This window comes from Pongo abelii, chromosome 2, assembly GCF_028885655.2.
Source record: "Pongo abelii isolate AG06213 chromosome 2, NHGRI_mPonAbe1-v2.0_pri, whole genome shotgun sequence".
Lineage (NCBI taxonomy): Eukaryota > Metazoa > Chordata > Mammalia > Primates > Hominidae > Pongo > Pongo abelii.
In genome coordinates this window covers 17,659,828-17,672,609 of record NC_085928.1, presented here as the reverse complement: position 1 = coordinate 17,672,609, position 12,782 = coordinate 17,659,828, and the positions used below count along the sequence as shown (strand labels likewise).

The 12,782-nt window shown below is 45.9% G+C and overlaps 1 protein-coding gene across 1 annotated transcript in view; it reads right to left on the bottom strand.

The window, feature by feature from the left end:
• FSTL1 (follistatin like 1) overlaps nucleotides 1-10,779 on the bottom strand; it is a 57,172-nt gene extending 46,393 nt beyond the window's left edge. The window contains 2 exon segments of the mRNA NM_001132366.1: nucleotides 10,471-10,527; nucleotides 10,678-10,779. Of these exon segments, the coding sequence (NP_001125838.1) occupies nucleotides 10,471-10,527; nucleotides 10,678-10,680 (60 nt within the window). The 5' untranslated portion in view covers nucleotides 10,681-10,779.
• Between the last annotated feature and the right edge of the window lie 2,003 nt (nucleotides 10,780-12,782).

Sequence of the window (12,782 nt, the reverse complement as noted above, 5' to 3'; positions counted from 1 at the left end):
CAACAAGGTGAAACCCTGTCTCCACTAAAAACACAAAAATTAGCTGGGCCTGATGGCACATGCCTGTAGTCCCAGCTACTCTGGAGGCCGAGGTGGAAGGATTGCTTAAGCCAGGATGTAGAGGCTGCAGTGAGCTAAGATTGTGTCACTGCTCTCCAGCCTGGGCAACAGAGCAAGATCCTGTGTCAAAAAACAAAACAAAACAACCGCTACAAAAAAAACCCCCCAAAACTCCTAAGTCACTGACCATTAGGCTGCAAATGCTCCATTGTAAAAACTGCATTCCAATGTGACTCAGAAGTAACTGGACCTAATTCCAAATGGAGGTCATGTCTGCCATGTCTATGTGGCCAGAATGGCCAAGCCTGAAGTGTCATTCCAGGCACATAGCCATATAACAACTGATGTTACCTGGAAAGTTAAATGACTGGGGCCTCTACAATGCTGAATGGATGTTACTTAGCAGAAGTGTCTTTGGTTTTCAAACTTCCATAAGACACAGTGACTATCAGTCATTTTTCAGAGCTCAGCTGGTGGCTCACTTCCTCCTGGAAGTGCTCCTGAGCCCTTCATGCTGGGTTAGGTTTTCAGCCCTGTCCTAATACTTCTCACATTGCATCACTTTGAGCCTGTGTTCCTGTCTGCCTCCCCTCCGGACTCTTTGGGAACAAGCTCTTTGGGCACAAGGTCTCTTATCCACCAGCACTAACTCGGTGCCTGACAGAGAACAGATTTGCAATACCTTTTGCTTTCCTCTTTTGAGTTGACTTTGAAAAATTTTACTTTGTCCCAGATGAGTGATGCAAAATAGTGTATTGAGACTTTGTGAAGTTTTATCTCTGCATCTAATGTGAACATGGTGGTTCGTGAATGTTTGGCAGCTCCTACTGCGGCCCAGACACTTCAGGATGACCTCTCTGTAATGGTGAGAGAAGGAAAATAGAGGAGAAAGATGAAGCGAAGAGCAAAGAGCAACATAAGGAGTTGTACAGAGAGCTGGCTCAAAGGCCAGGAGGGGTGGGCATGTGAGGCTGGCATCGGACTGGCTGCAGACACAGCAGCCCCTCCCTAGTGGGACTCCAGGTCTGTGTGCAAAGTACCAGAAGCTGTGGACTTGGCTCCCAAAGGGACAAATTCCAGCTTGCTCCAGGAATACTTCTTACCCTGTCTTTGAGAGTAATTGGCGCTTATTTTTGAAATAATGAAAGCAAAGGATCCTACTCCTTTGCATTATCACATTTTCCACACCAACAATTTGGAATTTATTGCCTGGTAACATGCCATGCTATGAAGACCACGGCAAAGTGGAAATGACTACCCAAGATATCTGTTTGCCACCTCCATACATACCTCTTTTTTTGCCTTTTCTTTCTGTTTTCTTCCCAGTTATTTCCATTCACTCACTCTACCTTTAGGGAGAACCTATGCTGGCTTCCAATCCTACTGCCTCTGCACAGGAGATGCTCCATGAGTACTTCAATCTCTTCCTGGAGGAATGATAGAACTGTGGCTTCACAGAAGAAACACTACATAGAAGTTTAAGGGCAAGATTAGCTCAGTAGAAGCAAGGGTTGTGGTATAAATTCTGGGCCTTAAAGCATCCACTGAAGTAAATATCCTTGTTTTCTCTTTAAAAAAGAAGGTGATACTTAAATCTCTGGAGAGAGAAAAATAAGCAGGGAGACTTCTGCATGCCATGAGCACACATACACACGTGCATGAATGTGTGCGCAAACACATGTGTGTACACACATGTGTACACACACACACACATACACCATGACTTTTGGAGTTCATCCCATAGAGATGCCCCGAGGATGATAATACCAACTAACACTGCACACTGTGTGCCAAAACACTTTGCTTTACATGTAAGAGCTTATTTAATTCTCACAACTAACCTATGGGGTAGATACTCTGGATGAAGCCCATTTTAGAGATGGGGAAACAGGCTCAGAGAGGTTTTAAGTAGTCTTCCCAAGATCACATGGCTAGTAAGGGCAGTGCTAGGATTTAATCTAGCTTCCAGGTCTGAGCGCTAAGCCATTATGTTATACTTCCTCTCAAGGAAAAATCAGTAATCAGAATAATAACCTGAGCCAGCACAAAGGCTGTGCAAATAAAGACCATGCCTAGTGGATGTTTACTTGTATATTGAGGATTCTCCTGGTGAAATCATTACAGAGTCAAAAACATAAGCAACCCTTCATCTCTTGCAGGTATTTGTTTTTGGTGTTGACTATACACCATGAGTAGAGGAGACCTTTTCCATGATCTAATCGAGTAGACAGGTAGAGACACAGGAATGATTCCCATTCTACTGGTAAGGAAAGTGACTTCGGGGAGGTTAAGTAACTTGCACAAGGCCTCACAGCTGGACAAGGCCAGAATTCAAACTCAGTCCACTGCCCCAAAGCCCTTGCTCTTAACTGAAGCTACAAGTTAGAGACATTATGTGACTTTAAAAAGGTGCCCAGAAAAGGGCACAGCAGGACTTCTAAGTCAGACTCTTTCATTGTTCTACAGTGTTGCTCTTAATAACAAAATGGGTTTGTTACAGAGTCTATGAAAAAGAGAGATTTAGGCCTGGCATCGTGGCTCATGCCTCTAATCCCAGCACTTTGGGAGGCTGAGGTGGGTGGATCACTTGAGGTTGGGAGTTTGAGACCAGCCTGGCCAACAAGGTGAAACCCCATCTCTACTAAAAACACAAAAATCAGCCGGGTGTGGTAGCAGGCGCTTGTAATCCCAGCGGGACTCCATCTCAAAAAAAAAAAAAAAAAAAAAAAGCAGACTTGGAGACACCCAGAAATGAGAACAAGAAAAGACAAGGAAAATGGGAAGAGAAAAACAGTAGACCCCCGGAACGGTCACAAGGTAAGATAAAGTTCCACACAAAAAGCTGCCATCTACTGGACACACTGATTAGGTGGACAGGCTGAAAAGGGCCCCAGCTGCCCAAGTGGAGTCTTTCAAATTCTGAGAAGGCAGGGGCTATCTATCCCACTGCCATGTTTCAGGATTTTCTGAAGTAGTGGCAAGAGGTGAGGAAGGGGAATTTCTGCTAAAGCCTTACATCTGACCCCTAATGGCCAAGCAGCGATGGTGGTAGCAGCTCCTTCAGAACAGGGATCTGTATGGTAAGGCTTTTTAGTCCCACACTGTTCCTAGTAGTAGCTTATGTGTAAACTGACTAGCATAATGCCTGACACTTCTGTATATCAATAAATTACACTTATTAACTGTCATTGAAGGATAAGAGGAAAGACGGGGAAAAGACAAATTTTGCCTCAGACATAGGATTTTAAATCTTGAAACAAAAAGTATAGAAAGACAGAGAGATGTTTTCCTCTCACCAATTCAAGCCAATATCCCATGACATACACACACACATGCACACATGCATGCACATATAAATCTGGGCCTGCAACATGTGATAGCTTTTGTCATGTATCACATGACTTATTTGTCAACAGCTTGGTTGGTCACAAACAGTGTCTGGGATTATTCAAGGGACATATGGGGGTCATACATTCAGACTTAATCCTGGGAAATAGTTTATTGGTGATGGCTTCCAAATGAGCATCTGAAGTCTGTGAAAAGATGAAATGGAAATCCTCCAACCAAAGCAGGAAATGAAGATTTATGGGAATTATTTTGTACTCCAGCTACCCAAAGAGCATTCTATTAGCAAATTATTGCCAGGCTGCTGTTAATGCAAAAGCTGTTATCTACGACAGCAGCAGCTCTTAGAACTTTAGCAAGAGCAACTATTCACTTCATCAGAATAGCCAAGAAAATTCTCGTTATATTTTTGTTGATGGGGCCAATGTTAGAAGGTCTGGCTTATTTTAAGGTGTTCAGATTCATCCAAAGAGCTTAGAAGCTTGGGCCAAAATCTGGTGTAAGTGCTGTTTTCCTGACATTTCATCCATTTGCTAACCCCGTTCTATCACCTATTACCCCATGTTGTTTTTGTCAGTTTCATACAGTCCCAAACTCTGCCTTCTAATTATCTTGATTTTGGCTAAAGATGTGTCAATGTTTGTCAAATTGGACTGATCTACCATCCAGCAGGGATGGTAAATAGCTTTCATCTCATATAGACTCTGATTGCTAGTGACCACCTAGAACATTGCTGAGTAGGATTTTCAAACCTTCTCCAAGTTCAGTAGGAAAGAATTCTACGATTGATTAGAAATGTCTGCCATGGGTAACAGAGAGAGTAGTGGTAATATGTATGCCATGTCTGTGCCATCTCTGAAAGGCCATTTACCACCCCACCTTTTTCTCCTTAAGCAATCCCTGAAGTCCTGCCCCTTGGATATTTCACCCAGTGCCTTGACACCATGACGATTCTTGTGATCCCCTCCTTTTTTTGAGAGGAATTTTCCCTTCTCCTAATATGTATTTTATTTAAATAAAAAAGTTAATGTGTTATTTTCTGATAAAATATGAAAATAAAATATGCTAATTAAAAGCTTAGAGAATATAGAAAAGACTAGAGCAAAGAATAAAATGACCCATAAATCTACTACCTACAGATAATTTCTAACAGATTTGTTTGTTGTACTTTTCTATAAATTTTTACAGTCGTGAGAATAAAGCTGGGGGGTGTGTGCTTTTTAAATTAAATTATAATCATTTGCCAGAGCTTCAAAATGTTTTTGTAAATGCTTTTGGTGGCACATATAGCTGTTCCATGATTTATTTAACCCTTCTATGGTTGACTATGTAGTCAGTGTTAAGTTTTTTGCTGTCATAAATAACATGACTGACATCTTATGTAGAGTCCTTTCAAAAGTAATAATAACCAGGGCAAAATGGTCTAACAGAATGATTTGAGTTCTTTGCTGAATTTAATATAGATTACAGTGAGCCCTGGAATATCTATCCATCCACAAAACAGTCAAGAAAGCTCCCCAAAGCTGATCTAAAGTTTACTAAAATGGATTCATGTCAATTAAGGCTGTATTTCACTGTGTTTGCTGCACATCCTTGTAGCTAACAAGGAAAGCCATTCATTGTTAACAAGTTAAAATGTTAAAAATAACATCCAAATAGGAAGTCTCATATATAGAGGGTTAATTTATCTTTCATTAATTATTGAAGGTTTGCTGTTGTTAAAACATGGATTAAAAACTTGCCAAATGTTACCTGGGCTAGACACCAAGAGAAGAGACAGATTAAAAGATAGCCATCTTTGGCACAGAGTCACGAAATGTACCCTAGATCATCCCTATCCCTCATTTTCTTCATGGTAACTTTTCCTGTATGTAACTTCATGGTAACATACAGGTTCATACCTTTCTGTACCAACTCCCTCAGTCTTGTTGCATGGTGCCTACATGGGCCAGATGTAAAAGTTCATGAAGCTATATATGGAAGATTTGTGCATTTTGCTACCATAAAAGGATCTTACAAAGGAAGGCCCTATATTAATGTAAATTTTAAAAAAAACAGCAATAACAAGCATAAAGCTACCAGTTACTATGTAGTTATAATAATATAAACTGTAGCTGCCACAATTTAAAGCACCTGGACCCACCGCTGGATTGTAAATAATGTGAGGGCAGAGACCACGCCTTGTGCTTCACTGTGACTCTGACCTGAGTACCAGGTGTGCTCAGCTGCAGCAGGGGATAGACTCGATGAGGACAGTGAAGGGAAGGCCATGCCACTCATGGCGTACTCTCAGAGAAAGCGCCCCTTGCCAAAATCGCAGGAATCAGAATAGAGCATCCTAGACAAAAAGTATGCATTTGCCCTCTGAGGACATTAATCATCTGGCTTACAAAGTGAACCTATCTAACTCTACTTTTTTTCTCTATTAACTGGTATCATTAAGCTAATAAAATTTATGTCTGTTAGAAACATTCTGCCAGATGTCCAGTTATTTGAAGAGGACTAAGACAAAGAATCCATGACATTTTCAGTTCTCATATGTGATCACTGGTATTTACAGCTCATCCTTTACTTCCTGTTCATGTGGCAGCATGTGTTGCTCTGCCTCACTGACTTCGAAGACTTTCTTTTCGTCTTTGGGGCATTTCCTCTGGGATCATTACCTCCACTTCAGCCCATGACCAGATCTTCACCTCATGGTTCCTCTCCAACTTGCTTCTATGAGCCTGGGGATGGAGTCCTAGTTTCTGTCACCCAATCCAGAGACTTCTAAGGGAACTGTAACGTGTCCACCTTCTAAAGCCACTTGCAATGGCCAGGGCCTCGTATGCTGGGTGCTTGCCCTTCTGTTCTGGCTAGTCTGCAGAGTCCCTGCTATGTTTTACACCCCAATTTCCAGCAATGGTCTTTAGAATTGCAACAAGTAGCTTATTTGCCAAAGGATAAACAAGCAAGAGATCATTTTAGAGATCTTTTTAGCTTTGTTAAAATACAAGTTGTGGCACCAAGAAGATGCAGTCAGAGATACGGGTTAGATGCAAGGCTTACTTGAGTCTACCATCAGAACAATTCTAAAGAACATAGAGGAGCTCCCAAATATAACCCCTAGTGGTTAATTATATGCCGATAATAGGGTACAATGAGGTTAAGAAACGTGGCCTCAGGACAAAGCCCTCATAATCTTCTAGTATTGCACGTCTAGAGCTAAGTGAAGTACATCTGTTTGTAGAATTGCTATTGTTCTCTCTTAGGTAATGCACTCAAAGTTCATGGGTCGAGCATGGATCCCTTACTGGAATGAGGATTCTGAACTACAAATCAGTTAACTGTACATGCGACTTATCATAATGAATTTCTAGACCTGGAATGCTGAGAATCATAGTGACGGCAGAGACATCCGCCAGGGGAGAGTTGGGGTATGCTTTGGTACTTGCCAAGGCTGTCTTCCTAAAGCAGGCAGTTGGGCCACAGGGTTCTCTCCAGCCTGCCATGTTAGAGTGACAGATACCCACTGACTGAGCTTCAAGGGCACACACACTACCGCCTGTGTTCTTAACATTTTCCCAGGCTCCATACTATGCATCCACCATCAACACTTCTCAATGAACTGTAGTAACTCCCAATGGGAGGGAGATGGGAAAGGGTAGATGAGCAGGCTCACACAGCCCTCTCCCCAGAGAATCTAGAAAAGGGGTATCTGTGTAATTGTTAGTGGAGGCACTCCCTCTGCTGCTGCCCTCTCTGCCTAGTCCATTCACATGTTAATCTACACACATCTAGAGACATATGCTACACCCAGTACCTTCTTTTAAGCAGACTACAGAGTGCATGGGTGTGTGTGCTCAGGTGATGTGGCAGAATCTGGAGGGAGGCTGGCTGAAGGTATATGCTGCAGACAGAGTAGTAAGAGAGTGAGCAGGTAAGAAAGAGAAGAAGCAATCAGAAAGCAACCCTGAGGTGCCAAGGAAGTAGGAGACCATGGAACACATTCAAAACAATATGACACTTTGCTTAATGAGTTTGTTTCTATTTTTTTAAATACAAGGTTTCGCTCTGTTGTTCAGGCTGGAGTGCAGTGGCACCATCAGGGCTCACTGCAGCCTCAGCCTCCTGGGTTCAAGTGATTTTCCTGCTTCAGCCTCCTGAGTAGCTGGGACCAGAGGCGTGTGCTACCATGCCCAGCTAATTTTCTTATTTTTTGTAGAGATATGGTCTCACCACGTTGCCCAGGCTGGTCTCAAATTCCTGGGCTCAAGCAGTCCTCCCGTCTTGGTCTCCCAAAGTGCTGGGATTACAGGCATGAGCCACTGAGCCCAGGCTCCTTAATGACTTTTGTTAATAGTTTTGTGAATCCAACCAAATGGGATTGACATAGACTGGCATTAATACTGATGACAATCACCTTTTCCCAAGTGGAGAGCACCTCTGATTCTGGTTTACTACAGAGGCTCTGGCTTCTTCAAATATCAACATGATTTGTAAAGCGATTAAATTGTTTAAAAATATGCTGAATTAAATATTTATGGTTGCAGAAAAGCAGAAAGCACAAAGAAGCCTCAATTTATTTTCTAAATTTCATTTCTAAAAAGTTCAACAATATTTGTACAATTTTAGCGATCTGAAGTTTACTAAAATAGATTCATGTCACTAAAGACTGTAAATATCATGATGTGACCATTTCTGCAGACTGTCCTTAGAGTTAACAAGGAAGAAATTTAAACAGCAAGCACCATTAACTACAAGATAAAATGCTTTTAAAAAATCCATATTACAATTCCCATAGGGAGAGGGTTAACGTACCTCTTCATCAATAGTTAAAGGTATATTATTATTAAATGGATTAAAAACTTGCCAAATGTTACTTGGCCAGGCACCAGGAGGTTGGAATAATTAAAAGATAATAATCCTTAATAACCTGGAGCCATGAAATGTAATCTAGCTCATACCTACCCCTCACTCTTTTCATTGTAACCATTTCCACACACTGTGAATTCACAGCCTTCTTTCTCCACCAACGCACTCTGTTTCCACATCTCAGTACTTCTCTATTTTGCCTTCTTCCCTGTAGAGTTTGCCTGGGAATTCTGTGAGAGCACTGGATGCTCTTCTACCTCCAGCAGGAAATTGCTGCTGGGGGAACTTCCTACCAGGGATAAGTTTTCCCTGTGAGGAAGGGGGTTGGGAGGGGTGTGTGTCTTGCAGGCCGCCTAGAATAGATCCCAGACCTTGGGCCACACAGCCTGGTGAGTGAACCAACAGCCTCCTCACACCTCATATTTGCATTCCAGTTCACTGAGTGATTTCACACACTGGCTGGCAATTCTTAAGCCTCCTGGAAAACCAACCAGGGATTCACCTCATCCATCACTGGTCTGCAACTGCCTTTTGAGGGCCACAGCAGGGGATGGAGGAATGTTTCTTAATCAGGGCTACATCAGCCAGTGAAGGGGGATACGCTCTCAAATGCAAATCTTGGAAAACTAAATGGATAAGAAGCAGACCTGGAGTTCAAGATGGGCTCCAAAGGTAGAGAGGTGGGTTCAGATCCTGCTTCAGAGCTAACTAGTTGTATGACCCTGGGCAAATTACCTAATCTCCTTAAACCTGTTTCCTCCTCTGTAAAATCCGGATAATAAAGCCTACATTACAGGGTTTGGGAGCTTTAAAAGAAATAACTGCAGGTAACGTACACAGCCCAGTGTGTGGTATACAAAAATGTACTTGGTAAATGTTAAACCATTGTGCTTGGAAGTGGTGTAGGCTAATGGTCAAGAGCCTTGGGTCCGGAGCCAGACTGTTTGTGTTCAAATCCCACCCTTAGCATTTAATAGCTGAGAGCATTGGGTAACCTTCTCTGACTCAATTTATCTGTCATTAAAATGGAATTTTATTACAACATAGCAGATATTTAATAAATATTAGCTACTTTTATTTCATTGGGAGTAAAAACAGTTGACTGAGTTTCCACCTTAATCAACAACGTAGTAGTGAATTAAATGAGAATTCAGTACAATGCGTATTTTTAAAAAATTGTGAACACCTTGTATGCATTTATGACTTTTTTGGGTAGAGTCAAGCTGCGATGCTAAGGGTGTGGTTAAACTGTAATATGAAGGAAAAAATTCAAACAGGGAGCATAAACCACCCACCAGGGAGCTATTTCTTTTGTAATGTGCATTCCATTTCTTCTCCCTCATGCTTTTTAATTCCTTCCATATTTCCTGCCATAATTATCAAATGTTTAGTTTCTGACCTCACTTTCCTGGAGACTGGAGCCCGGGGAATTTAGAATTGTTTATTTTCTGTCCATAAACCCTTGAGTTAATGGAGGGGCTTCTGAGCAGAGTTTGTTGGTTTGTTTGCAGTGTCTCAGGAAGGTCGTTAGAGTTGAAAAAATTGGTACAAAAAAACAAGCGCTGAAATGCTTTAACTGGAAACTCGAGCCCCCAAAGAGCAGAGCAATGGATCTTCTCTTACACTTGCGCAACGTTACAGGGAACACTTCGAAAAGGCCGTTACATTGCCCAGATGATAACACAAAACCCGAGGACACTTCACAAAGAAGAAAATACATTTCAGGGAATCATGATCTCACTTTAAAAGAGAGAAAGGAAAATTAATTTTGCCCCAAAAGAAGAATCCCGATTCCTCTGCCCCCGCCCCCAGGAGACAGACTTGGGAGGGAAAAGTCCCCAACTACTCTCAGTCTCCTCTGAAGCGAAGGACGGAACTGAGGCGCCTTTTTGAACTCGCTGCTGCTCCAGTCGCCGCCTCGTCCCCGTCGGCCCAGCCCGTCCCCTCTCCTCCTCCCCGCTCTCCCTCCATGTTAGCCGCGGCAGGGCTCCCGCTTACGGCCCGAACTACTTTTCCTGCTTTAGAGATTTAAGTTTCGTGAGCAGCATTCCTGCCCGCAGCACTGCCCCAGCTCCACCCCAGCCCACCCCAAGGACCGAAACTCCCAGCGCCGCCCCGGGAGAGCATCCCCAGGACGCGCGCCCACCCGCCCAGCGCGCAGACCCAAGCGGCCCTGGGGACCGAGTTCGGACTCCTCGGCCCCTCGCCTACCTCGGCGCGGACCCAGGCGACCGCCACCAGCGCGAGCGCGAGCCAGCGTTTCCACATCTGCGGAAGAGAGAACAGAGCGAGTCTGAAGGCGCTGGGCCCCGCGCCGACCTGGGAAACTTGCTCGGGTCCCTCAGGCTCGCTCCCGCCGCCCAAGCACCCCCGGCCGAACGAAGAGTCCGGCCTCGGCGCCGTGCGCCCTGCGCTCACCATGGTCCGGTCCAGGTCTCCGGGGGGCGCGGGGCAGGACGGCCGCAGCGAGCTCTAAACGGAGGTGGGAGCTCCGCGGATCGCCAGCCTCGGAGGAAATCCGACCTCCCCTCGCCGCCCCTTAAGACCTTCCCCGCCTGCCTGCCCCCCAGCTCCTCCCCATTCTCCTCCCCCTTCTGCTGCAGCGGCCCCCGCGGCTCCCGCTCTCCCTCCTCCCGCCCCCTGCTCCGGGGAGCCCGCGGGAGTCCTGGCGCCGCCGAACCCCTCTCTCCGCACGGCCCCTCGTCCGGCGCCCCTTCGGCCCCCTGGACGTGGAGCGGAGGCAGAGGGGGCGTCCCGTGGGTCCCTGCCACAAAGGCGGAGGGGTAGGGGGAAGGGAAACCCCACCCCGGGAGGGGCTGCTGGCTGGCGGCGGCCCGGGCGGCCTGCGGCGGTGGCCAGGTGGGCGGTGCCGCGGGGGGCCCGGGAAGGGCCGGGACTGGAACCTGGAGGAAAAGACGTCCCGCGGCCTAGAAAGCGGAGCCGCCCCCTTGGCTGAAGGGGGAGGCCCAGGGAGGCAGAGGAGGACCCCGCATCCCGGGGTCGAGGGTGTCACAGCAGCAGGGCAGCGGGACACCGGGAAGTGGGCGCAGGGCCGGGAAGACCGGCCGGCGTGGGGAAGGCTGCTATGGGTTCTACAGTGCATTGTCCTGGGTGAGGTGGCGGCCGCCCTGCTCTGCTGGGAAGATCCTGAGTCCAGCGTTTGCCGGCAGCCTCATCCCCTCCTTCCCTCGGGCCGGGAGCGGTGTCCCCCTCCTCTCTTCCACCCACTCACTCATCACCTGTATCCCTCCTTCCACCCCTGTCATCCCAAGTAGCCTCTGTGTTCAGGATTGCCATCTTCACCACCACCTTCGCAGCCCTTGGCCTTCGAAAGTGTGCTACCTCTTTGACAGGGTTAACTCCCTAAAATGCTCCTAATTAAGGCGCCTTTCCTGCCATAACTAGTGAGGAGAACAGATCCACTTAGCAACTCAGATTTCACATGCCCAAGGCTAAGCCTCACTTCCCCCAGCTTCAGGGCCTGTTTATCTACCTCTTTCAGGGTGGTTGCCTTCAAACCTATCTCCTTTTCTCAGAGCCGGCTTGTACCCATAGCCTGGCAGTTTAGCCGCTGAGATCTCATATGCATCCCCTCGACTCCGTTCACATGTCCACTTCCCTAGGCCAGACCTTCATCCTCCCTCACTCAGAAATTCTGGAAACCTCCTTTCGTTGTCCCCTGGCTCCAGGCTCTCCCCTGTAGTCTCCACTGCAATCCATTGTCATATTCGTTCCCTTATTTTAAACATTGCCTTCCTCGTATTCATGTTCTTCCTCTACTCAGAAACTTTCAGCGTTCTTCTTCCCACATCAAATCCAAACTCTGCCTTTCTTATAAGCCCTCCATTACTGGGCCCAGCCTGTCCATCCAACTTCTCTTCAACTACATCAGCATACTTCCTCCGCTCAGAGCAGGCCCGTCTCCTCATTGTCTTCTGAACTTGTCATATTCACTCTGCTGCCAAGGTTTGTTGAGTGCCCACTGTTGTGGCTTTAGGGGGCTTCAAGATAATACCTACCCATGGTCCCCATGTAAGTTCAGAATCCACTGAGATAGCAGCAGGAGTCAGACTTATGGAAAGCAAAATGTCAGCTTTGTCTCTGCTAAAGGCTGGAATGGCAGCCATGGCTTTAGATCTGCAGGGACAGAGGGCCCAGAATTGAACATGTCCGCTCAGTCACAAGCAGAGCTGGAAAACTTGCCTGTGTAAAAACTAAACTGCATGGAAAAGCAGAAAACGTGCCTCCTGGGACATGCCTGCTCCCCAAACTTGAGGGGGTAGAGTGACACATCCCCAGTTCTTTCAAACTTGCCAGTCAGACAACTTACTCCTGCTCCCTTGTTATGGTAATAAGATTAGGGAATAGATGTTCCGCACCAGATACTCTGTCTTGGTCACTGTGCGAGGATTGAAGGGAACTGTGGTGGATAAAGTTTTGCTTCTGCCCTCGAATAACTCACAATACATTGCATCCCTTGCAGATCCACTGCACCCTCTCAGAATCTGGCATGATCTTTCCTC